At 41.2% G+C, this 24,908-nt stretch overlaps 1 protein-coding gene across 2 annotated transcripts in view; it reads right to left on the bottom strand.

Moving 5' to 3' along the window:
* Positions 1–23,880, bottom strand: part of SMG1 (SMG1 nonsense mediated mRNA decay associated PI3K related kinase) — a 59,325-nt gene extending 35,445 nt beyond the window's left edge. Inside the window, exons 1-11 of one of the 2 annotated variants that reach the window (XM_031606861.2) lie at positions 23,627–23,880; positions 16,210–16,373; positions 12,208–12,363; positions 8,342–8,478; positions 5,689–5,747; positions 4,723–4,936; positions 3,827–3,952; positions 3,650–3,722; positions 3,145–3,242; positions 1,481–1,654; positions 238–462 (exon numbers count right to left, since the gene is read on the bottom strand). In XM_031606861.2, the coding sequence (XP_031462721.1) occupies positions 238–462; positions 1,481–1,654; positions 3,145–3,242; positions 3,650–3,722; positions 3,827–3,952; positions 4,723–4,936; positions 5,689–5,747; positions 8,342–8,478; positions 12,208–12,363; positions 16,210–16,373; positions 23,627–23,715 (1,515 nt within the window). In that variant the 5' untranslated portion in view covers positions 23,716–23,880. The remainder of the gene's footprint in view (positions 1–237; positions 463–1,480; positions 1,655–3,144; positions 3,243–3,649; positions 3,723–3,826; positions 3,953–4,722; positions 4,937–5,688; positions 5,748–8,341; positions 8,479–12,207; positions 12,364–16,209; positions 16,374–23,626) is intronic. The other variant, XM_031606863.2, reaches the window with a different exon arrangement.
* Positions 23,881–24,908: the final 1,028 nt, after the last annotated feature.

Here is a 24,908-nt window from a genome sequence, read left to right as displayed (position 1 = left end):
AATAGTCAAGCAAGACATAAAGAAACCAACAAAATAAAAACAACACTCAGGCTAAAACTAAAAGCACAAACTAGCAACATAGGCTTTTCAGGAATGAATACTAGCAGAAGAATTTCTTACTTGCGGTCAGGAAAAGTAGAGTTTTAAGCATACATCTAACACAGACAGAAAAAAACATTCTGCCTTAAAAAAACCACAGTATTTTCTCATGGGAAAAACAAAATAACATGTACAAACCAGCGTCAACAGATTCAGGACTGAAATGATATAATCAGTGCCACAAGTCTGACAATTTTCCATTTGATCCAATCCATACGTGATAACCATGTCACAGTGTATGGTCATACTTGGATCCAAACTGCCAAGTAAAACACCAACACACTCATTGGCAGCTGTGAGTACTGCTTCTGAAAAGAATACTTGGTTTGCTGCAGTCACACATCTCATTACTCTGTAGAGAACCTGAAAAGTTAAGAGAAAAATCTATATTAATCCATTTCAAAACAAAAAAAGACAAGAACTGTATGTTATTTAATTGTACTTGCATCCATTTGATGTTCTACCCCTTAACATACTCTGCATCATGGTATACTCTCTCAAAAGAATATTTTTCTGAATCACATACATCATGGTATTGCACTGCACAGGTATAAGAAGTGAAATAAACTCCGACTGCTTGCTTCTTATCAGCTAAAGGCCTGAATGGACCTAGAAAGCCCAAATCCATTCTTCAGACATCCGTTCTACAACTGATAATAACAGAACTCCTGCTCTTTCCTAAAAGACAGACTAAATTTCTTTCTGGAATTTACATCACAAGAATCCTCTGCAGATTAAGACAAGTTACACAACTTTCTTGGCTTTAATTGGGAAATCAATACTGTTATTTATTTGAGAAGTTGTTCTGTCTCTAACAGAATTCAACAAATTCCAATTGTGCAGCTCACACAACAGCACAACGTTGATTACAGATATTTTTTCTCTTGTGCAATCTTTGTTTTAATGTCATTCACACCCTCTACAGGTCATGACACAGAAGTATAGCAGCTAGTTCTCATGTTGTACTATATAATACTAACCATGAATGAAGTCCTGTATAGAACAAGAGGACTTTGCTATCATATTTTACTCAGATGTAACTTCAGCACAAATAATGTAAAAACTACACTTCATAAATCACGCAATTTGAGTTCAGATTTTATAACACCATAGCATTGGAACAAACAGTAACTGTACAGTAACAGAGAGCTAACAGACACAAATCTAACTGCATGAAATCAATTGCCTAGAAGAAACCATTCATGTCTGCTGCACAGGCTTCCAGTATAGCACCTCAACATTTAATAAAATTCTTGCGGCATAATTCTTTAAAGGAATACATTTGATTCAAGCTTAACATGTATTTATCAATCAAAAAACTGTCACTACATGATAATTAATCACATCAACAATGAAGAAACTCAAAAACTTCAGTTCTTACATCAGTTACATATGCTTCTGTAATTGGTGGTCCTCTAATTGGGCTGAAGCGCTCCCCAATACTTCTCACCACAGTACTGAAAACTCGAAGAAGTGCAGCCAGTTTAGGTAGTGATACAGAGGGAGGAGGAATATCTTCATCTAGGGACTCCCCAGAAGCCACATGGCTGAGGTCCTGCAGTGCACAGGTTTTGTCAGGATACATTATTAACAGTTAATACATAAAGACCAAAATTTGATATTAAAACTTATCCAGACATATACAGCCTTAGATGTATTTATCACATGCACTTAATTTTGCAAGGACAGGATATAGGCATGCAAAGATATGCAATTACTGAATAGTAATGAAACGCCATTCCATAGCTTAGCCACTAAAATACAGTACTCTTAAGCTGTACCCTGAAATTTAAAACACAGCCTTCTAGTGCTTCTGGAACACAACATGTTGCAACAGGTGCCTTCATACCACCATCCCAAACAATTTCTAGCCACAGCCTGGCATCAGGATGTCCAGGTAGCCACCCCCAACACAATGTTTACACACAGCTACCATTATCTGCAGACTGATTTGGCCAGCAGACTATTCCATGCCAGCTGGCAGCAGTACCTGGTAGCCTTCCCAGTGCTGATCTCAGCAGTACAGATATAGCCTTGGTCTAACCCACGGCAAGACTGAACACACTAGCCTGAATCACCTTCCCCACAACTTAAATTAACATGTTATCTCAGGGCTCTTCCATGACTAAGAGTATGCAAACCGCCCAGTTCAGCAGATAAGTGCTAAGCATTAACCTACCATGCTAACTTAATAGTTTCAATCATCTGCCTATAGTTACAGCAGTGCAAGTTTCTGTGGGCAGAAGAGGGCCAAAGAGATGTGTGAATGCTGGAGTTGTACCATTGAAAGTATAAGCATACATGTAGGTACACTAATAGAACTGAATGATTTATTCTGCTTTGAGTTAAACAGATTGTGTAGGAAGTACAACCTTACCTATAGAATCTGCATGCAAGGCAAATTCTGCTAGCACTGCATTAGCAAGTAGACTACAGCACTATCTAGTTATAAAAATGTACAGGAACTAGAAACTCTTCATCTAATGACAGCTTTAGAAAAACTCTAAGCTGTATGAACAAGCAAAGGTTACAGTGTCAAAAAGTTAAATCATTATGCTCTAGTCTCCTAATAGGAGCCAAACCTCTTGCTACATTATTTTCTGCAGAACGTATCCTGTTACTTTGTTTAAAAAGATATTTACCATTACCATATGGAAACATTAAGCATCTCCCCTCTTAATAACCTCTTCCAAAACACACCAATGTTGGACAAGAAGAAAACAAGGAAAAATAGTAAAAATGTCTTTGCTGCAGCATTTTAAAAATAAAGGGAGTCCTCTTTTGATAATTTTATTATAACATGATATTCTTAATGACAAGGGCTGACAGCCTGGCTATGACTGTAGTCCAAGTAGTCCATGAGCACTCTACAACTGTAATTCCATATAACTTGAATACATACTCTGTAATCTGACCCTCTTCTCCCCAGGAAAACCCTATAATTTTATTTTCTACAAGGGTAATACAGGCCTAAAAAACAGCTGTGTATGTCTTAATAAAATCTGTAACAGTTAACTCTGGCATATACAATCAAGCCTTATTTACCTCAGCATAAGCTTCCATATCTTCTAAAAACTGACCCAAGAGTGTGGTAGAAAAAGTAAGATCAGCCACCCAAAAGGGCTCCAAGCTCTGCAGCCATCCTACATAAAAACACCAGGCCAATTAAAACAGAGGAACTAGTTAATACACAAAAATGAGATTTTTGTAAACTAAAGCATCTATACAACAACAGTTTGTTTAGGTATATAAAAGGCAGTTTATCTTTTGTAACTTAATTTTTGAGAATTAAAATTCATAAAACTACTAACTGTTAAGGATTTGCACAAATTAACTGATGCTTAAATACAGTCAAAAGCATCCCATCTTTCCATGTATGCCATAAAATGCCAAAAAAAATTAAAAATTAGGAAGAAAATCTATCATTGCAGAGCCAGAAACTCATTTGCATTTTGTCACTTTCCACCTTAGTAGAACCAGATTAGTGTAACATCCCACCCCAATTTCTGCAAGCCAGAATGGGTATCTGCCACCCTTCAGCTAAACTCACCAGACACCTGTTGAGTCAATGAAGGTTTCTGAGTGTGATCTATATGCCACCCAACTAGTATGTCCACTGTGTCCTGTAAAGAAATTTTGGGGGAAAACAGAAGGGAAAAATATTACTCAATATATTACAACAACTTTTCTACTTAAGAAAGAAAAACACAGAACAAATCAAGCTTACCCGAAAATTGGTGCTGAAGATGTGTGGATAACATCGGGACAACAGAAGAATGCACTTGACACATTTACACAGTAACTCTGGTGTATCCACGTTTTCTAGAATGGACTGCAGGCTGGTCATTACAAGCTGAAAAATAAAGCAAAGCTACTAGACATTTCACTTCATTAACACAGCCCATGAAACAGCTAGAATATAAAGACAGGTTTTCAGTGAGCTGCTTTGAGTTAAGCTTCTCAACATACCTGCAGGGAGGAAAACACTAAAAAGCACCACAGATGTCACTTCAAAAGACCTATTTCAACTGGGCATTTGCTTGCGATATAACAAATAACTTTAAAGTTTAAGGACACTGTTTTTCTTCAACTGTTTAACCAAGGGACAACTAGTTGTTCTAAGTTTATTTTTCCTGCTGAAAGATTTAGGTTCCATAAAACAGAAACCAAATGGAGATATAAACGCACTTGCTCTACACCCAAAATAAGACCCTAGAACTTGAACCAAGGGATCAAGTTTCTCTGCACACATTCTATTCTGTCTCAAATACCATTAAAATTCAAATTCAGCATTACAGAGAGGAGGTGGCACATCAAAGCAATCCACAGGCCAGCCTATGTGCATTGGTTGCTTGGGTTGTTTTGCTCTCAACAAGATTCTTCACTTTGGATTTGCAATACACGCTAATAATTACATTTTTTGATGCCATTATCAATAAAGACTTGAGATTTTCTTCAAACAAAATCAGTACCAAAGAACCTCATACAAAGTCCCTTCCCAGTTTTAATTGTGCTTACTTATTACGTCAACATAAAATTACTTATTGGTCATTCTAATTTAAACATTAATTCACGCACTGCACTGGAAGTCATTAATATTCCTGTTTTAACCTGTAGCCTTACCTGCATTAAAGATGAAAAGGCTTTCTTTTCTCCTACAGTCTCCAGTGCTTTGTAGGTTGCACACAAATAAAGAAGTTTAACTTCATCTTTTGTGGATAAGCTGAATTTGCTAAAAATCCATTTAAAGATCTTCTCAGCCTCATAGCTTAGAGAAGCACAAAGAAGGCCAAGACAGCAAGCTCCTTCCTGTCTCAGTTCTTGAAGCAATTTGCTACTGCATTTTGGGGGAGAAAAAAAGAAATGTGGAGTATCCAGATGTTAAAGCAAAACAGAAGAAATCAAGAGTAGATTCAGCATTTTTCTAAAATAGAAACACAAATGAAGCTGCTTGCCTCCTACTTATTTACAATAATGATCATAAGGTTGAAATGGCAATTAATAACATATTATCAATTTTCTACAAAGTATTCCTATGAAATAAATCAATTTAAGTAAAAGAATACAATATATTGGCCAATCTATTTGCAACATGTTGTTCGAGAAAGGATATTCTTAACAGAGCTAATTTTGGGTAGCAGCACTGAACTAAACACCGAAAGGCCCAACACACTCCTATGTTTCCTCTGCATATGTTCCTACTTGCATGGAGACAAAGCAAATCAGGTTGTAAAAAACAAAGCTCAATGTGAAAGCCAGATAAGCACAGCAACATAATACTATGTCTAACCAATTAAACGTAGCTGAGACAGAATTCACACCACCTACAACATAAAAGCCACACAGATGCATTAAAATTCTCTCTGTGAAGCGTACTCTGGACAGTCTAAAAGCACTGCTGACATGCCTAAGAGTCTTAGCTGTCCTCCTGTCCCATCTTTTTAATACAATTTGTCACATCCATGCAAAATAAGTGAATTTCTTTCAACCTTTCCTTCATGCTATGGTGTTTCTATACTCAAACAATAAACCTAACATGATCACTATTCTTCTTTAAAACCTTTAAACTGCTTAGTTTTTCTTGCTTACCTTTCATTGAGTACATCATGAATGGCAGTCAGGATATTATCCAGTTGTTTAACTAGTACCTATAACATAGGATACATAAAAGGCAGAAATATAATAACACCACAGTAACTCTGCAAACTAGGTCCTGTTTACATCCACATTGAGGGCATCCCTGGCAATTACATTTGCTAATAGAATACTATTACAATTTCCATGGCCTCTGCAGACTAGCAGGAACTATATTAAGCAATACTGAAATATTATCCCACATGTTATATTTCATATTTATTTACAGTAGCCACAAAAATACACTGGCAGCCTCCTATCAAGCCCCTTCTATATTTAGTTCTAGCTGATGACATTACATCATATTTGCAAGACTCACCATTCAGCCCATCAGTAGTGGCTACTGAAGACCTACGGTCCTACCTTTATAAGTGAGTATGGCAGCACAATATTTAACTGATCATTAGTAGTCTGGAGAATTAAATTCTTTGACAGCATAAACATTTGAAAAGCGTGCCTGATATCTGCAAAAGAGGCTACAGCAAAAGGGAAAAAGATATCCATACCATTTATAAATTGCCATTCCATGGCAAGGGCACTGCCAAGTTACTTTTATTACTACACTTTGTTCCACACACCTACATTTCAACCCAAGACTAACAAGATCTCTGTTAAATTACACTTAATGATGTAAAGAACTGCAAGATGCAAGAGGGACAGCTAGGTTAAGAACCATACTTTATAAAATTTTATGCTCAACATTGGAGAGATCACTTGAAATCCAATCTTATTTCTGTTAGCTAGTTGGGAGAAGAGAAAGTTTCCCTTGAAAGGGTTCCCTTAAGCCCTTAAGAAACACTTGATAATTTTAGAGTTCAGAAACTCATTTTAAAACAAATACCAAAGACCTAATGAAAAAAAAAAAAAAGAAGACTTTTTTATTCTTAACTCCACAAAAGAGAATCCAGATACAAGGTGCTTTTCTCATTTTGAACTGAAAAATTGTGGGCACTCTTCCCAGTTTAAAGGACTTGAAATATATATTCACCCAGTAAGAACCACTTGAAATATACCCAGAATGTTCTATCATGTTTCTTCTAAAGAGCATGCTATGCTTCTCAGATGCTTGATGAAGGATTCAGAGCTTCCTTAAGTTGCCAATATTTAGCAGTATCTAATAAGGTGATGGCTGTAATTAAGAAAACTGAAAAGCAAAACCCTGTTACGAGCAATTGTTTTCACAAGACACTGCAGTTAATTTGTAATACCTACAGAGTTAAAATCTTGCAAATTTCACAAACAGATGGCAAAAGAAACATGTATCAATTACTGAAAAATAAGGGCTGCAACTGTCACATTTATGTAGAAAGAGAAGCGTGGAAGTGAGAGGAGCATGTAAATATTGACAAATTCACTGCCTATCAAACCACAACCAAACACCAAATCTCTGCAATTCTCAGTGTCAGATATCATACCTCTGTCCAACAGCCACTCAAAGCAAACAAAGCATTTCTTGTACCAAAGCCTTGGTGAAGCCCAGACCAAAGACATTACACACAACAGGCAATTTAACAGTGATACTACCATCTTTCCAGAAAAAATCTGCTTACAAAAACGCAGAAACCTGATTAAAAAAAGAAATTTTTTTTCCATCAGATTTCAGCCTAGTAAATGAAAACCAAACATATGCTGCCACTACAACAGTGGATTTAAAATAACCATCAACATGCCTCAGATTATCAAAAAGATCTCAAAGCAATATGAAACCTATTCACTTCACCAGAGTTATGAGCAACCACTGAGTGTGTCACAAACTATTCCTACTGAGAAGAGTTATGGAGAAAATATTACAGTGCAACAGCACTGCTTACATCTCATGTTCTCTGAATTTACCCTTTACGGTACAAAGACTGAGTCAACGGCTTTGAGTAATTGTATTCCAGGTGAGATTCAGATTAAAGTGCAAATTACTGAAAGACTTGTTATAACAAGACTCTTTCCATAAACGTAAGCCATGGAAACAAAACATTTTAACTACTGCCACTCTTCCTCTCAAGAGAGCCATCCTTCCAAAAACCCCGTCGCGTTTACTCCAAAGGATCAGACTATCACTTCTTTGCCCAGCACACAGGGAGCTATTGAAGGAAACACTGATAGTCATCTGAGATACTACACAATCCAAATGGGGATAAAAGGCTCCTGGATAAGATATCATGTACTTATTCCATAATTGAGTATTTGTATATGCTTAGCCAGAAAGCTTAATAGCTTTAAGATGAGCTATGCAGACAACTGTAAAAATATATGCACATTTTTCATTTAAAATATAGAAATAGTTATGGAACAAGATGGAAACATGCTTGCTTTGCTTTTTCCTTCTTTCTTTCCTAAAGGAACTGAAGGATATTTAAAAAAAAAAAACAAGGTCAAACAACAAAACAAGTCAAAAAACAAGGGAATGCCATATTTCTATCTACAACTCAGTAATCAAGCAGTAGAAAGCTTCCTGAACGACAGAGAAAGAACTGAAAATCCAGAAACACACTTCTCTTTGTTGTAGGTAAGACATACCCCCCCCCAGACAGATTTCAATACCAATTTTGTTTTGAAAGGCAGTTTTATGAAAAGAAAAATGCTCCAGTGCTACAGAAAAGTAAGCACTACTTACCAGTTTGTTTTCTGGTTGCTGAATGAATTCTTTCAGTTGCTTTACAGTAGCCAGTCTTCGGTCTCTGTCGTCTTCCCGAGTAATCCTCCGAAGAAGATTTGACAGTCGAGACTCATCAGAATAAGACAACGATCGCTCTGAAAAAAAAAAACAAAAAATGCCATTATTTCTTCCCCCTACAATGTTTTATCAGTAAGATATATAGCCTGAAATAAGCATTTGCATACTCAGAAAGTCTTAATAGTGATTTGTGGAAAAAAGCTAAAAATAAACATCTTGATATATGAAGAAAACACAGAATCCAATTCAGCTACCAAAATATTTTACATCTTCCAGTGGCCAGGCTAGTATCTGGGTAGAACCCTTCCACAACTAAGCAAAACTTGGTTTTACTTCTAAACATAATCCTGATTTAGTTGGATTTAGTCTACATGCGAAAATATACATCTTATTATTCCTTTTCAAGTAAAAGGTTTGACACGAGGTTAACTAAGATTTCTGACTGATGTATGAACGAAACAGTTCAACAAATGATATTTAAAGCAAGCCTTTTTAAAAAAAACAACCTGCTTCTTGAAGCAAAGAACCAGATTTAAGCTCAAGAAATACCAAAAAACGGTGTTCTCTGTCCTTTTGGGACAAGAGCAATTACAGTTAGCCTTCTAATAGCTAGCAGGGTTCTGTTTTGAAAAAGAAAAGAGATACACTTGTTCTGTTGAGGAACATATCTATCTTCTGAATTTTAAAACAGACTATAAATAAGATCAGCTTTGATAACCTGTTTTTTGCCCAGCATTAGTTTCAGAAATGAACTCTGAAGACACCTGACATTCTGAAAGATTGGGGAGGCTTAGCAAACATTAAAATATCAAGAAGAATCAAATACATCTTTTCTTCCTAGCAAGAACATCCACAAAAGACACGCTGACAGCTAATGAAAAGAGTAGCTTCAACACGTTACCAATTTCACCAAAGACTAAAGGCCATTTAAGAAGAATTGAGTTTCTTTTCCCTTGCTTTATCTGGAAACTGCAGTCTCCAGTAGAGGAGGAAAAGCCATGTCTGGTGAGAAACATACACACAATGATGACCAGCAAAGACATTTCTGAAGCTGTATTTGAGTGATGCTGCCAGCCTAAGAACTGCAATATATGCACTATATCTGCTTGCCTCTGAGGATCTCCATTTATTTCTGACCAAAGTTTAGCTACCAACTGTAGCTGAATCCTTGCCTACCAATGGTCAGTACATAGCCAAACTTCAGAAGAAGGGACCTGGTACAATGAACCATCTGGGGAAAAAAAATATCTGATCAGCCCTGAAAAAGGAAAAAAGGGGCTTCCAGGAAGGATCCAGCCTGCCCTTGGGGTACCAATGCCTACCTTTTTTTTTTAAAAAAAAAAAAAAAAGCTTGGGTAGTAGTAGAAGGTCAGTAATCCCTTAGGGATGAAAATGCCTTTTGAAAGTTCAAATGGAATTGTTTGACAACAGAACATACATGGTTTGATTAGGGTGGAAATTAATACAGACTATAGTACACACATATTAAAACGTATAACTGCTATTCATGAATAATTCCATGGGAACACTCAACTAGGAAAGCATCCTAGTTGATATATTATATATTACTGAATGCATCTTAAAGACTAAGCTGAACAAAATGTAGAAATTTTTCTCTTCTACACTGTCCACAAACAAAGCCTCTCAAAAGAGCAATATAAACCTGTCCTTGAACAATTCAAGGCATCAACAGCCCCTTAACACAATCCACTACAAGATAACAGATGTGCCTCCTGATTAAGAGAAACGTCTGTTCTACAATATCCCTTCAGCTACACTCTGCTGAGCACTGCCTTGGACCCCAGCAGTCACCTGCCTGCCTGTGCTGATCCCTGCTGCTCAGTGGGAAACCACACAGAGATCAGCTGGGTTGGGTCACCAGACATTGTGCTTAAAGGGCAAAACAGGATGCAGTCATTTGGAAAATACTGGACGTTATTATTTCTAAGCGAGTTTTTATAAATAGATTCTCTATCTTTGTCCCTTAAAAGAAAAGTGTCAATGGGCTCCTCAGTTTCAAAAGAAAAAAGTCTGTTCACTGTTCTTGAAATGGTTCCATTTTCTTGAAGCCTTGAATTCACATCTTACAGTTTTTGAGTGTTGTCTTCTGTGTTTAATTTTATTTGTCATCTCTTTGTGGAAAACAGTAATTTATTTTGAAAACATGGCTGTGCTGTTCTATGTACCAAATAAATCCTAGAACTAGAACTCCACAAACAAAACCACCACCGAGGTGCTACGAGACAGGCTTCCACTGCTACTAGAACAAGACATACCGTTCAAATCTCTCTACTAAAAGCAGCTCTGTTCTTATCAATTAATACCTCATAAACATTAACACTAGTCCCAAAGACAGTGAACATTAGCTATCTTGAGTCACAACAATAAAATAATTAAAAAAATAATTAGAAGAGTAAAATAACTCTCAGCATGACTGAAACTATGCTCATCAGAGCACTAATTAATGAAGGCATGTATAAGACTTCAACTTTGTGGAAAATCAGCAGACTGTCAGCCATATGTGAAGTCATAAAAGAAAACTACTTTTAAAATTGCTAACTGTACATGCATAACAGAAAAGAAAAAATATATTTTTAAAAGATCCTGCTGCAACATAACCCTGGTGTATGTTATGGAAGCTTTCAAAAGAATCTTAGTGACTTACTAAAATGTACAAGAATGATGAAAGCTCCCCAGTAAACAAGGAGATTCAAGATCTGCCACCTGTAGAAGGATAAATTACGCACAAACATACACATCACAGGCAGTGACTTCAGTCATTCAAGATTCCCAATGTTTTGTTAGCAGAAGAGGTGCTCACATACCTACAACAGTCTGAATTTTCTGTGAGTACTAACAGAAGACTGCCTCCTAACCCTGCTCCTAAAAGCATTATTTATGTTGAGTTCTCCATTAAACAATTCTTTGTTGCTCCTGCACAGTCATGACTGAATACATTAAAAACACTGAAAAATTTTGATATCAGAACACCAGAAAGGGATTATAAAAAAAAATCAGTTTAACTCCTTCCAAAGACCAGATTTTTACATCAGTCACATCACTACCTGCAATTCAGCTCCACCACCTGCAAAGCACACTGAATGCTCCTTTTTTTTTTTAAACCTTGTCCTCTCTAAAATGTAAAGCCCTTAGGAGAAAGACTACATTCCTATATATTTATAAAGGGCCTCATATAAACTAGTCATAGTTTTTGACAGTGACTCAGCTACCACTTAGTTTAAGTGATGCAATAAATGACAGCACTTAGTCATAACAAAGTCACTATTTTCATTCCAATGTCCTTGCAACAGCTTTTTTTTTTTTTAAATAAAAAACACTATTGAAGCCCAATCAGCAGGAAAAGTTGAGTTCTTCATTCTCAAATAAAAATGCACGCCCAGCATTCTTTCACCCTCTTGCAACTTCAGATTTCCTCCTGCTGCACCTCCCATGACTGTGCCCACATTCTTACCGTGCCTCCAGTCCCTCCCTGGCATCTACCTGCAGCTGAGCAAGAGGCAGCACGAACATGGCTGGTTAGAGCACACATCTACTTACTAATCACCTGCTACGATGACTGTTGACCCGCAGGCCAGTGCAAACAGATAACGGCTGAGCTCACCGTTACACATTTTCCCACACTCAGGACTCCTTATTAGCAACTTTTTACTCAGGCATTAATTTTCAATGACTCTTAGAGCAGATTCACTTCTTTGGAGCCATTCCATAGCAAACTTCTTTTGACATTCTGAACACAAGCAGTGGCCAGAAGAGATCCCCAAACTGAAAATCCACGAGACCCTTACCCTGTGATTTCCTCATGTCTTTTGTGGCTAAAGCACGATTCCCATGCGGAACACTGGTAAAATCAGGATTGGTCACATTGTTAACTCTCAGCTCTTGCCCCAACGACTTCCGACCATAAGTATTTTCCCCAGATCCTCCATTGACACTGTAGCCACCTGTGGAAAAAGCAAGGCAAAAATCAACACAACCTGCATTCAGTAGAACAGCATATTAGGAGTCATTCAATTCACATGCAAATCAACAGCTTAAACCTCTACCATCTTTTTTAGCTTCTTTCTTACTTCTTTCTACATGCAAGCATAGAAGTAGAATTCCAGGACACATGTTCAGAATCTGTTCATTCTTCTTCTGAAGCACATATAAAACTCCATTGCAATAGAAGGGGTTTTTTTAAAATGCTAATTTTGTTGTATTTCAGGGTTTTTTTTTAAATCTTGTATTTTATAAGGCTTTTCACACCAACCTACCATTAAACACAGCTCAATGCATTCACTTATTCACTCCTTCATCAAACAAATCAAATTTCAACACTGTTTTTATTATAAACTCATAACACAAGATTCAAAAAACAGCCAAAATAAGAGAAAGCTCTGAATAAGCTATGGATTATTTAAACTATGACACACAAATCGAACAACTCTCCCTAAACATACAGCAGTCAGCATTTTTTTTTTTTACACATTAATAGTGGCATAACCTTTAATTAAATGCAATCCTACATTCTCCCACTTGAGACTGATATGATACATCTTCAGCAACAGTACAAAACAGAAATAAAAGGGTAATTTTAAGTAGGGCAATCATTTTTACTCTGAGACCCCTCATTTTACTCCCAGAGTATTTGCATACTCAAATGGGGAAGCCAAAGGTTTTTTCCAGGCTGCCCCACCGCTGAGGGCAGGTCCTTCCTCTGCAGTACAGTGCAGAAATGAAACTGACAGCTATGTACATTCTCAGTATGCTGAAGCTCTCCTAGAAGTCCACCTGCCCAGTCACCTTTCTGAGCTTCTCTTTTTGCTTGAGACAGGAATGGCTCAGCTAAAAAGTGAAACCTGGAGCAATGAAGGATATGCAAGGCTTCCTTCAGAAAAGGCATTTCCACAGTTTCACCTGCATCAGTACATAAAAGTCAGCCTGGGGGAAAGGAGAGGTGCTTCTGTACAAGAGGAGGCAACCTCTTGAGACTGCAGCATAAGCGAAAAGCTTCTAAACCTCACAGGCAGTCTGAATCTTAGTAGACATAAAATGTCATTCATCTCAAATACAAAACTTTGGATAAAAAGAAGCTGTGAACTACCAGGAGAAATTTGTGCAATTTTACACACAGGACTACTGTGCCATTACAAAAACTCCAATCAGATCCTTAAGGTCCCATCCAACTCAAGCCGTTCTATGATTCCATGAGAAACTCCTAATCAGAATCTCATTTGTAATTAGTTAATTACACCTACAGCAAAGATAATTTATGCACATTTTGACTTACAACATAAAACCATGTTTTTAAACAAAGCAGCACATCTCTCTCCTTCAGGTTAATTTGTCATAACAAATCAACACAGTCCTACGAAGGAACTTACTAACAATATTTATGACTAAAGAGAAGCATATCACTAAAATGTAAAGCAACAAAAAGGTTAATTTAACCGAGGGTGTCAGAATCATGCATTCAGACCACAGACATCAGCTATCACAAACACACATGCTGTCACATAGAACTGGACTTCAATGTTACTTCACACCCTTGAGTACACACAAAAATCTCATTGGGTTTTGGCTGCTTGCAAAGGCATTGGTATGTGCTCCAGCATTTTTGACATTATCTGACATGAATTCAACACAAGCCTACATTATCCCACTTGACATACATATGGTACATCTTTGGTAACAATACCAAGCATAGTATTGCTGTCATTTTGAGTAAACGAAGAGCAGCAGGGCAAGTTTTCAGGCATTAAGGCTGTAAATATTACATAATTCTCTTCAGTTACCTGCTGCTCTCAAAAGACTTTGAAAATTCTAATATATACGAATTCAACTCATTTCTATTAAAATATCAAATCTGAGAGCAAATAAGAACAAACTCAGCTATGTCACCATTATTAATTGTAGCAGAAATGTACAGATACCACAGCATGAACACTAGTGTAGAGGGTTTTTTGTGTTGGTTTTTTTTCCCCCTTCAGTAACACAGAGTAACAAACCAAAAGGCAGAAAATGCAGAGATGGGGAACACTAATCTGTGCATACAAACCACAGGAGGCCTTGGATTTAACTTTAAAAACTGAAGTCTGCAAACTTACCTGTCTCGTTTCAGAAAGTCAAGTAGAGAAGACAAAGGGGAGATTGCTAGTTGCAGACTTTCACAACTTAATGGGAAAGTTTGTTTAAAAAAAAGACCAACTAATCTCAGAGATGCAAAAAGCACAGGAGTTAACGGCGACAAGTTGCAGCAAGGGAAATTTGAACTGCATACAAGAAAAAATCCTTAACCAGGAGAGTGCTAAAGCAGTGAACAGGATTCTAGGGGAGGTGCACAACGGCAGTCCAGGTGGTTTTCAGAAAGGAACTTCCAGAAATGATGAACTTGGAAGTCATTTGTATTATCAGCATCACAAACCAGAAAAAAAAAAAAAAACCTCTTAAGGATTCCAGGTACTTGTGACTGTGGTCATCCAGGACAGGAAAGCTACAAGTTCTTTAAGTAAAAGTTCCCCACTGGCAGACTCCAACAGTGTACTTGAAGAATCTCAGGCAAGAAAAACAAAATAACACAGATGTGAAACTGCACCTGTAAGCTTACAAATTTCTTAAAATATAAAAATGAACAAGGAATACAAGGAATTTGGTTTTGCACATCTCTTTTCAAGTCACAACTGAACAAAACAGCTGAGTCAAAGTGCTGAGCTCGCAGAGACACGTCCTGTAAGACACAATACTTGAGGGAGTGACAGGTACATTCCTCCTCTCCAAGAGGTACTTTCCAGTAAATTCACAAAAACTTCCTTGCTATTTTACATGGTATTTAAGAATAAGCCAGTACATTTGAATCACACTAGATCCCTCCATGTTAGGTTTCATTGTCAGTGTATCTGCTATCTGCTTTCTAGTAAGGTCATCTGATTATCAACTTTTACAGCATGAAGATAAGCAAAAACTAGACTCATGCTCCTTTCTCCTATTAACATCACTTACTACTTGCAAAAAGTAAACCTGCATCAGTGTAGTGACAGCTGTAGTGTCCCCAGGATGTGGTGTGTAACCGTGCACAGAAAGATACAAGATGGAAAAGAAGGGGAAGTGCAAATGCTTTTGAGGTTCCACACTAATATCACTGGGATTATGCAAGCAGAAAATCCTCATATTTCAGCTCTGTATTTAGAAATTAGAGAGTTGAGATTACAAGTTTCTCTTTCACAATGGATACCATTTTGAAATTTCAGCTGTCTTCCAGAGGAAGTATTTCCATTCTCCCCGTACCCTCAGAAAAAAAAAACCCACAACTCTGCAATAGTACAACCCATACATTGTGCAATCCATATGAAGTCAGACTAAAGCAGAGAAAAGCAGAAATTTCCCTTAATGACAAAAGACAGATTTGATTCCCTAAGATTCCAGTTTGTCATAGTAAAGCTCCATAAGATGCTCTGAGCAGAGGTCCCTTGAACCAGGCAGCCCATTTCCAACCCCAGAAGCACCAAACACTATGTAGGAAGAAATTACAACTTGCAGACCAGACACATCCAAAATACTATTCTTCAGGAAAACTGTTAATGCATTGTCTTCCCTTGTATTTTTCCCTTAAAGCAACTGCATATTTTCTCACTGCTCATATCAATTACACCTTTCTTTGATCCCAGATAAATCTCTTACCACAGTGACACTGTGGCAATAAGCTGCACTGGTTTTTAAAAAAAAAAAAAAAGTTTTTCAAGCATTTTGAGTATACTGCCTTTCTTGGAACGTTCCCTCAAAATTTACACATGAAACAGCAATCTGAATACCTTTGTCTTCATTCTGTATGTCAGTGTGGACTCTGATATCATCGTGTCTTTGTCGAGACACCACAGCTGAATTTGAGGGTTGTAATCCATAGGAGGCAGAATTGCCCCGATCTCTGGATGAGGAGTATTTTAAATTGTCCTGGTCAGCTGATGCACTGTCAGTTCTATAAAGAGAAAAATATTTTTTTTATGTAGGAGTATAACATGAGTGGGATTCACATTCACTTACAAATGCAACATACTTAAATGACAGTCCCAAATGTATTTCCCTATGTTAGAATGTGCACATTTAACCTACTCTTTAGGAAGTGACCTCAAATTCACATTGGGATTAGAACTGATTATCACAGTAGCATGCAAAGGAAATATTCCAGTACCAACACCTTGTGTCAAAGGTTGCCACGTATTTCAGTTAGATGCCTATATGAGATAGGAGGACAAACTCCCTCCACAAGTAACAAACAAAAGAGCAAGGTATAGCTATGTACCACAGCTAGGCTTTCACACTGTGCACTGCCATCACTAATCCACACATAAACATTTACATAACACACTATGGGCCCCACTGAGCAACACAGCACTGGTTATTAGATGGTATGGACTTCAACCCCACTCACACAGGTGTTAATGGCACATAACTGATCATCAATGTAGGAAAAACGTATTAACTTCTTGTAAAACAAAAGCTGCAAAACAAGAACACAGACTGTACTACAGAAAAAAGATGAGACGTAAATTAAGAACTGTTATCCTTTAGAACAATGCTTGCAGGTAAGTGATTTTCATATAAGTCTGCATGAAGTTTGGACCACTCATATCAGAAAGGTGATTTATAGCTCAGAATAAACCTGTAAGGAACAAGGCAAGAACCATCATGCCTGCTCTCACTGGACACACCAAGTGATGTGGGTTTTAAACACAGTTACTTCAATGTATTATATTCATACGCATGAGATTCCAGAATTTAATTCAACTAATGACTATAAGTTTATTTTTTTACAAGCAACACCAGAGACTCTACACAAGAACCAGTAAAACCATAGCCATTCTAAGGCAAGAACTGGCAGAATGCTGTACATCCTGGCTGCAACTGCCATCTCACCACTGAAGTTACTCACAGAGGGCTTTATTAAATCTAATTCTCAAGTTGTGGACAGCTCACATAAGTATTTACCAAAAAGCAGGATGTATGATTTCTTTTCATTCCTGTGAATTAACCACTATCTGCATATGGAGAAATGCCACACGTTCTTGGGAAAAACTATTTTTACTTCTAAAAAGAACACTGTATTAGAGCCATAGCCAAACTCAGGGAAAAGGAGTCAAATACATCCCAAGGCCAACCAGGAACAATAATCTCAGCTGAAGATTTCTGGGGAGTGGGTGGCACCCCAGCCGTCCCCAGGGCTTGGTGTCTTCAGATACAGCTCCTCAGCACAAGTGAAGGAGAACAGCATGGCAGTTCACATCTGTAAACACAACTGAAGAAACCTCCCATGTATTTTAACCCTTTAAGAATGTTAAAAGACGACCTACTACCAACTAGGAATAAGATTCAAAAGAAGGAAATGGTACTCCAGCCCTTATATCTGAAGCATCAAGTTTAGATCCCAGCTAAAACTTCCACAGGGAAAAAGCTGTCGATGGATTTTCCTGGAAAGTACACGTGCCTTTCACCCTGTAAGCCAATGCACCACTGGATACAGACAGTATGACTCTTGAGGAAGTGTATGTTGGGGCAGCACAGCACTGCTATGTGGAACAGGTGGCCACAGCCAGGTGAACCCCAGTGAGAGCCTCTGCTCAGGGCTGGGATCACACAGCTGCCACTGGACCTTCAGCACTCACCGCAGTTACACTGACCAACAACACTCAGCACTGTTTCCTCAATGATATGGACTTCAACCCCACTCACACCACATTCCAACTTCCCTGTCAATTCCACAGCTCCCAGCACTCCCTGCCCTGAAACCCCAAGGGGCTTCCAGTTTGAGAGGATTCAAGCTGGTTTTGCCTTTCAATGAAACAGGCTGACAGAACTGTGCTGTGGCTGTACCATCCACCAGTGTCCAGCATGAAGCCTGCAGCTCTGAAGTCTGTATGTTTAATCAGCCTGTGCTCAATTTTTAGGATTTCATACCCCAAACAATGGAAGGACTACACATGTTCTCAGAACAGCCTGTCAGCACTCTGTAAGATTTTCCATTGTGGTGTAGTGCACCAGCCTATTGTTTCCCTGGGAAGAACTCCACACTTGGTTAGCTCTGCCTTTGGGGACAGCTTTCTGCAAGCTCGCTGTGCACAGCTCATCAACCAGCTAAAGGTGAGCAAGATTTTATTTAAAATGTGCCATTTTCCTGCACATCGCAAGACAGCAGTTCCCACTGAAGACATTTTCCCCACTACAGTAAGCATGCAGTTTAAATAACTGGCAGCTTCTGCCATTTCTTTACCTTGCAAAGAAAAAAAACAAAAATAACACTCCTCAGAAAGATACTGCTTTCCAGAGAACCAGATTCCGTTACCCAACTGTTCATGCAAAGACCACTTTATCAGCTACATACACTGACATCATCACAGAAGTGAAGACATGCCAAGTATGAACGCAGCCATTGTAGTGTGTACAAGTGAACAGAAGTACAAAAATGTGACATCAGAAAGTTCAGAGGAGGTTCAGGCTGGCTATTAGGAACTATTTCTTCTTTGAAAGAGTGGTCAGGCACTGACACAGGCTGACCAGGGTGGTGGCGGAGTCACTGTGTTGTTTTTTTTTTTTTTTTTTACCTGCCTAAATACACTGAAATGGCTGCTACAGTTCCTTCAGAAAGGTTATTGAAATTCTGTTTGTTTCACGGACATACAAGAGGAAACCTACACACTTACAATTGGAAAAGTTCACCCCTCCTATCAAACATATCGGCAAGATTTGACTACACCAATTTGTGAGACTGAAGGAAGCACGGCTGAGAACAATTTGCTTTAAAAAAAAGTCTTTTTATGGAATCTGAAAATAGGTCAATCAAATATATATTGTTTCTCTGGTTACATGGAAACCTTCAGAACTTTTGTCCGAGAATCTTGTTACAGACAATCTGGCATAGTATTCATTATCTGTGACTCTGTCAGGAGACTATACCATATGGATATTATTTTGAGATAAAAAATGCTTAATTATTCTGATTGTATTTCCAAGTACAGACTCGACATGGGTGTCTTACTCTGTACGCACATACTGTATCTGTTATCATGTAAGCTGGTCAGTTTTCCTTGGTCATTTGCTCTACTTGCCAAGTTTATTTTTGCTATCATGCACATCAATTCTTCACTATTTAAAATGTTTATCCACTTAAAACAGAGCAACTGTACCACTCAAATTAACAGCTTCACAGAGCGAGGACAACCCTCTTCCATTCTGCACTATCCCCTCTCGCCATGTTCTTTTAGCACTGCTTAAGGCAATGAGATGAGCCGCCGGCCTGGCTGAGCCCGCTGCCTGCATTGAGGGAGCACAACAAAGACACCAATGTCTGCATCTACCCCTCTTGTAGTAACACGGGGCTAACAACTCTTCTTTCCTGCTGCACTTCTGCCACCTTTGCTGCTGGACAGCACCCACAGCCGCTTCTCAGGTCCCTCAGCTCCGCAGCACTCGTTTCTTGCACAGAGCTCACCAATGCTCTCCTACAATGGACATCAGGAGAGAACGTCAGAGAGACCTATCCTATATGTGCATTCTTTCCATGTTTTCCCATAGGCCACCCGATAGCCATGTTTGGGTGTAGCTGATCACTGCAGCTCTGGGATGGCTGCTTTCTGCAGGACTGTCTGCTCTCCAAGCTCCTTCTGCTTCCCACTGACACACTTCGCATTCTTTCATCTTCCTCACATCTCATTCTCCTCTGGTTCCACATTAAAAACAAAGGCTTCCACATTACAAACTTAGGCTCCCTCATTTTACAATAAAAACAAACACCCAAAAAAGCTCTTTGATCTCATACCTCCTCAGCCTTATCAGCATATTCAGTGAACTCAGATGCGAAAGGAGATCCAGAACTACTTGTTACCAGTACAGAGCCGTGCCCACTCCCATTCAGCACTTCCTGCACAGTCCTCCGAACCTCTTCCCGAGGTTTCCCCTGACCTCTTCATAGTCACACCTCAGAACTGACCCTGCAGCTCACTCCCTAGCTATCAGCTTGACTCCAACAGCACAACCCCCACCCATGCCTTCACTACATTAACACACAGCACTAATTCTTGCTGTCTGACACACCTCTGCCCTTTACAGTCACGGGAAAAGCACTGCTCCAAATATCACTTTTTCAACCTGCTTGCTCTGATGAGCTTCTCAGCTCTGTGCCAATTCCTCCTGTTTTGTTTCAGGTTAAACACAGGTACTCCATTGCTCAGGTTATAAGCTACCTGGAAGGAGAATCACATTTTATTGTCTTGTGATGTCCAGACTGACAGAGATCTACCACGTCCCTCAGTTTGGCACTGCAACAACAGAAATTACTGATTGCCAACATTGACTTACATTGTATGGGAAGCCTACACTTCATTTTCAAGAACAAATTCCAAGACTGAACCTGTATCTAATAAGCCACCTCCAGATCTTTTATCAGATGTGAACGACTTCTCCTTGTACTCCTCCCACTAACCTGTATTACTGCAAAAGAGTCAGAAATGCTGTTAATTCAAGTCTTATGCCCCTTTCTTGCTTTGGCACAGTGCACTTCCTGAGCTGCTGTCCCACACCTGTGCTCCTGCTGAGCACTATGATGTTCATACCAACTGTTGTGCCACCCAGAGCAGTTCCTATGGAAGGACATTATTTATTCCACTACACAATCAGTCTTTAGTACTACACTGAATCAACAGTCTACAAAGCTGGAAAGATCACCAGAGGGGGACAAGATCTCTTCAACAAATTAAAAAAAAAACAGCAAAGAAAAACCACCACAACCATTTCATACTTCTGTCACACCCAACTGTTGTGTTGCTACTACTGCGGAGTCTGAAATACCACAGTGCACACACTGACACATCCATGTGCATCAGCACAACTCCTTCCTCTGCAGTGCACAGCTCTACCAGCACACACATTGCAGGAAGACCAGGCCACGTGCATTAACAGACAGGACAGCATTCATGCAGGCAAATCAAAAAATCAAGTTCTAATTGAAAACAGCTCTCTCAGAGAAGCACCTGGGCTCCAACTTTCAGACTGTTTTCACCCTGAGTCCCAGCACTTATTAGCATCACTAGAAACTGAGAGGAAGCTAGGCTTATAACGGAAATCACTCTGGTCATTTTTACACACGCACACTGATGCATGCACCACAACAAAGTTTACCTGATAATACACACCCAAACATTAGGAGTTCCTTTCTCCCCCCTCAAACAACTTGAAACATTTCTCATTATTTTACCCATATGCATTCCCTCCTCCAAACCCTGCAAGCAAGCACTTACAGCAGTATCACCTGTGCTAAACAAAACAATCAAGAGCAAGGAAGAGGAAGGAAACTATACTTGCATATATGCCATACTGGGGGTTGTCCAAGAGCACATTGAAAATGCTTAACAAAGGAGAAAAACTCACAGATAGATTTATGTGACAGATCCCCTTTCAATGGCCCATATTAATTACTTAAAAACAATGGAGATTGATTTACTCTACTCTGAGCTTAAAGTGAAGTTCACAGGTTCCATACAGCCAAAGCTGAAACTGTGAGATGCAGAAACCGTGGGTGTAACACAAAGAAAAAAACATGATCTGTGTTTGGGACCATGAGAACACTTCTAGTTCCTTGGTTCTCTCACCAGGCTGAAAACTCCTAATAAGTGAGAGGACAGAAAGTTAAATTCTCACAAGGGGCAGAGTCAGTAAGGAGGTGTTACACATTTCTCTACAGAAGCCCCAATTGCACAACCTGATGGAAGCAGAACCAACCCCTGCCCACCCTCTGAGTTCCCCATGCCTGCTACACTTTCTCTGCTGCTTTCAGATTTGTTTCTGCAGTGGCTTCTTGGATAATTATTTTAAAAATGTCATTTACAGCAGCACAGTATTTGAGAGCTGAGGATGCCTCACACAGCAGCATAAGGAACCAAAGCTGGAGATGTGGGACTGATTTCTTGAGCTGCTGTACCAGCAGACAAAACATTTCTGCAGTCACATTCTCACTTCTACCCCTAACACAACTGAATATGCTGAAGGCAGAGGTTTGTTGGACACAGCCTGTTTTCTAGAAACTACAAGACATTTTTTAGGCTAAAAAATAACACTTGTTATAAGTTATTATGTCCAACCAGAAAGCACCCATCAACGCCATCCACTGCAGGGATGCACCCCAGCTCCTGTAGAGGACCTCCAGGAGAGCAGTTACACACCAGAGCTCTATGCTGCAAACCTGAAGTGAGGCAGGAGGTCAGGAGCAGGAGTCCAATCTGCTTACATGCCAAAACTCTTCACTAAGACCAAGACGCTGTACAATGTCACCAATGAGGACTGCTACCTCTTAAGCGAGGAAAAACAGCAAGTTATTTGAGCAGAGAGCTCCATAACAAGAAATCAGAACGTAAGTGCCCAGGCCACATACAGCACTAAGAACTGGACATCAGCCCTACAGTGCTGCTGGCTGTTCAGCACAGGGCAGCTCCTGGAGCAGCAATACTGAAGTCCCAGCTCGCAGACCTCCCAGTGCCCCACGCCAGGCACACGGACACGTTCCTCACAGAGTGCCTGAACGTTCCCTGCTGGCAGTTGTAAAAGCAGGATCCCACACTACGCACAGTTTCAAACGCACTGAAGAAGCCCCATTACCAAAAGAAAAGAAAGAAAAAAACATACTCGAAGGAACGTGATTTCCACAAAAGGATTCTGGCTATTAACACAGGAAGGCAGAATACCAGCGCACACGCACGGCATCAGCTGTACAGAAGCAGCAAGGCCCGGCACGCACGCTCCACGCCCGACTGAAGATGTCAGCGCTCTCAGTTTCGCTCACCAAGAGCCGAAGCTCCGGGCACAAGCTCCCAGCACCCCGCGGAACGCAGCGCACCGCACGAGCCCCATCGCTCCGCTCCCGGCTCGCGACCCCCCCCCGCGCACGCCACGCACCGCCGCGGCCTCGGAGGCACGGGGCCGAGCCCGCAGCCCCCGCCGAGGCGGATCGCACCGCGGGGCCGCCGCCGTCCGCAGCGCCGCGAGGGCCCCGTGGGAGCGGGCCGCGCTCCGGCCCCGCCGCGCGGTGACAGCCGCGGCGCACCCGGAAATCCCTCCCGCCCCCCGCTAGGCCCGGCGCCGCCGCCCCGCCGCCCCTGCAGGCCCGGCGCTCGGGAAGCGGCTCCGCGCCGCCCCGCTCCGCCGCCCCGGGTCCGGCGGCGGCCCCCCGGCCCCCGCCCTGCCCACCTGGGTTGCCAGTCATTCCAGCCCCGCGGGTGGTAGTGCTGCCTGCTGCCGGTGCCGCTCAGCCGAGACCCCGGGGCTCTGCGGCTCATTACCTTGCCCGAGACGGCATGGCCGGCCGGGCAGCGGCGCGGGGCGGAGGGAGGGGGCGAGGCGCGGGCGGCGGCTCCTCACTCGCGCCGGGCGGGCGGCTGCTGGCTCGCGGCGGAGGGAGGGGATGCGGCCGCTGCTGCTCCGGCTGCTGCCCGGCCGCGCGGCATGCCGGGATGGCGGACATGGGCCGCCCGCCCCCGCCGCGGGGCACCATGGGAGGGCGGGGGCGGGCGCTCCGCTGTCGGCGCCGCGGGACGGGGATCCGCGCGTGGGGCGCCGGGCTGAGGCGGAGCGGGGATCCCGGCGCGGAGGGATCGCGGCCCCCGGGCGTGAGGGGAGGCCGGGGCTCCCGATGCCCGCCCGGGAGGGCAATCGGGGGCGCGGAGCCCCGCGGGCGCGAGCGGAGCCGGAGGCTCTTGGCCCCGTGAGGGGAGCGGGGCGGAATCACGCGTGACCCCCGCGCTGTGGATCGTCAGGGTTGTCCGCGGGGGTCCGCATCCCTCGGAGCGCATCACCCCCCGCCCGTGCCGCGTTTCTGTCCTGGACATGACTGCCGGGGCTGGCTGGTGTTTGGCAGCGGTCAGCAGAGAGCTGACTAATCCCTTACTACTGGTTTCTCCTTCTTCCAGCTGCCAAAATGCGTTGCGAAAGCAGGCTGACAAAACAGCCTCTTTCTAAGCCTGGATGACCTCTGTGTGAAGCAGGAGCACGTTTGCTGGAAGGGCATTTGATGCACTGTGCAGGAAAGCTGCCCTGCGGGTGGGAACGTGGCAGATCTGCCGGGAGAAAAGTCTCCTCAATTCAAGAGATGCTGATTTTCCAGAAGGATGTGAACTTGTCTTAGGCATTTATTTCTCCTATCAGACCTGGAAGCTTACATGAGCTTATTTGATAAACCACATTCCTGACAGCAGAATATTTCCCTAGCTATGAAGAGTTATAATGACTCATTCAGTTATTCAACAAGGAGACCTGACCAGGCTGATCTCCTTTAAGTGCCATCCCTTCGGTTTGCCATTGCTGATGGACCCGAGGAGCCTTTTAAACTCCCATGTGCCCCATAAGCCAGAGTTCTGTGGGTGACTGAGCGGAGACAGATGGTGCGCTGCCGCCTCCCCTGGCTTCTGCTGGGCAGCCATGAGCCCATGATGCGTGCTTCTTGGCTGACATTCCATAAGCAACACTTGCAGAA

The sequence above is a fragment of the Phasianus colchicus genome, chromosome 16 (assembly GCF_987193195.1).
Source record: "Phasianus colchicus chromosome 16, bPhaCol1.hap1.1, whole genome shotgun sequence".
Taxonomy (NCBI): Eukaryota; Metazoa; Chordata; class Aves; order Galliformes; family Phasianidae; genus Phasianus; species Phasianus colchicus.
Note: the sequence above shows the minus strand (reverse complement) of the source record. Positions and strands in the feature narration are given on the sequence as shown.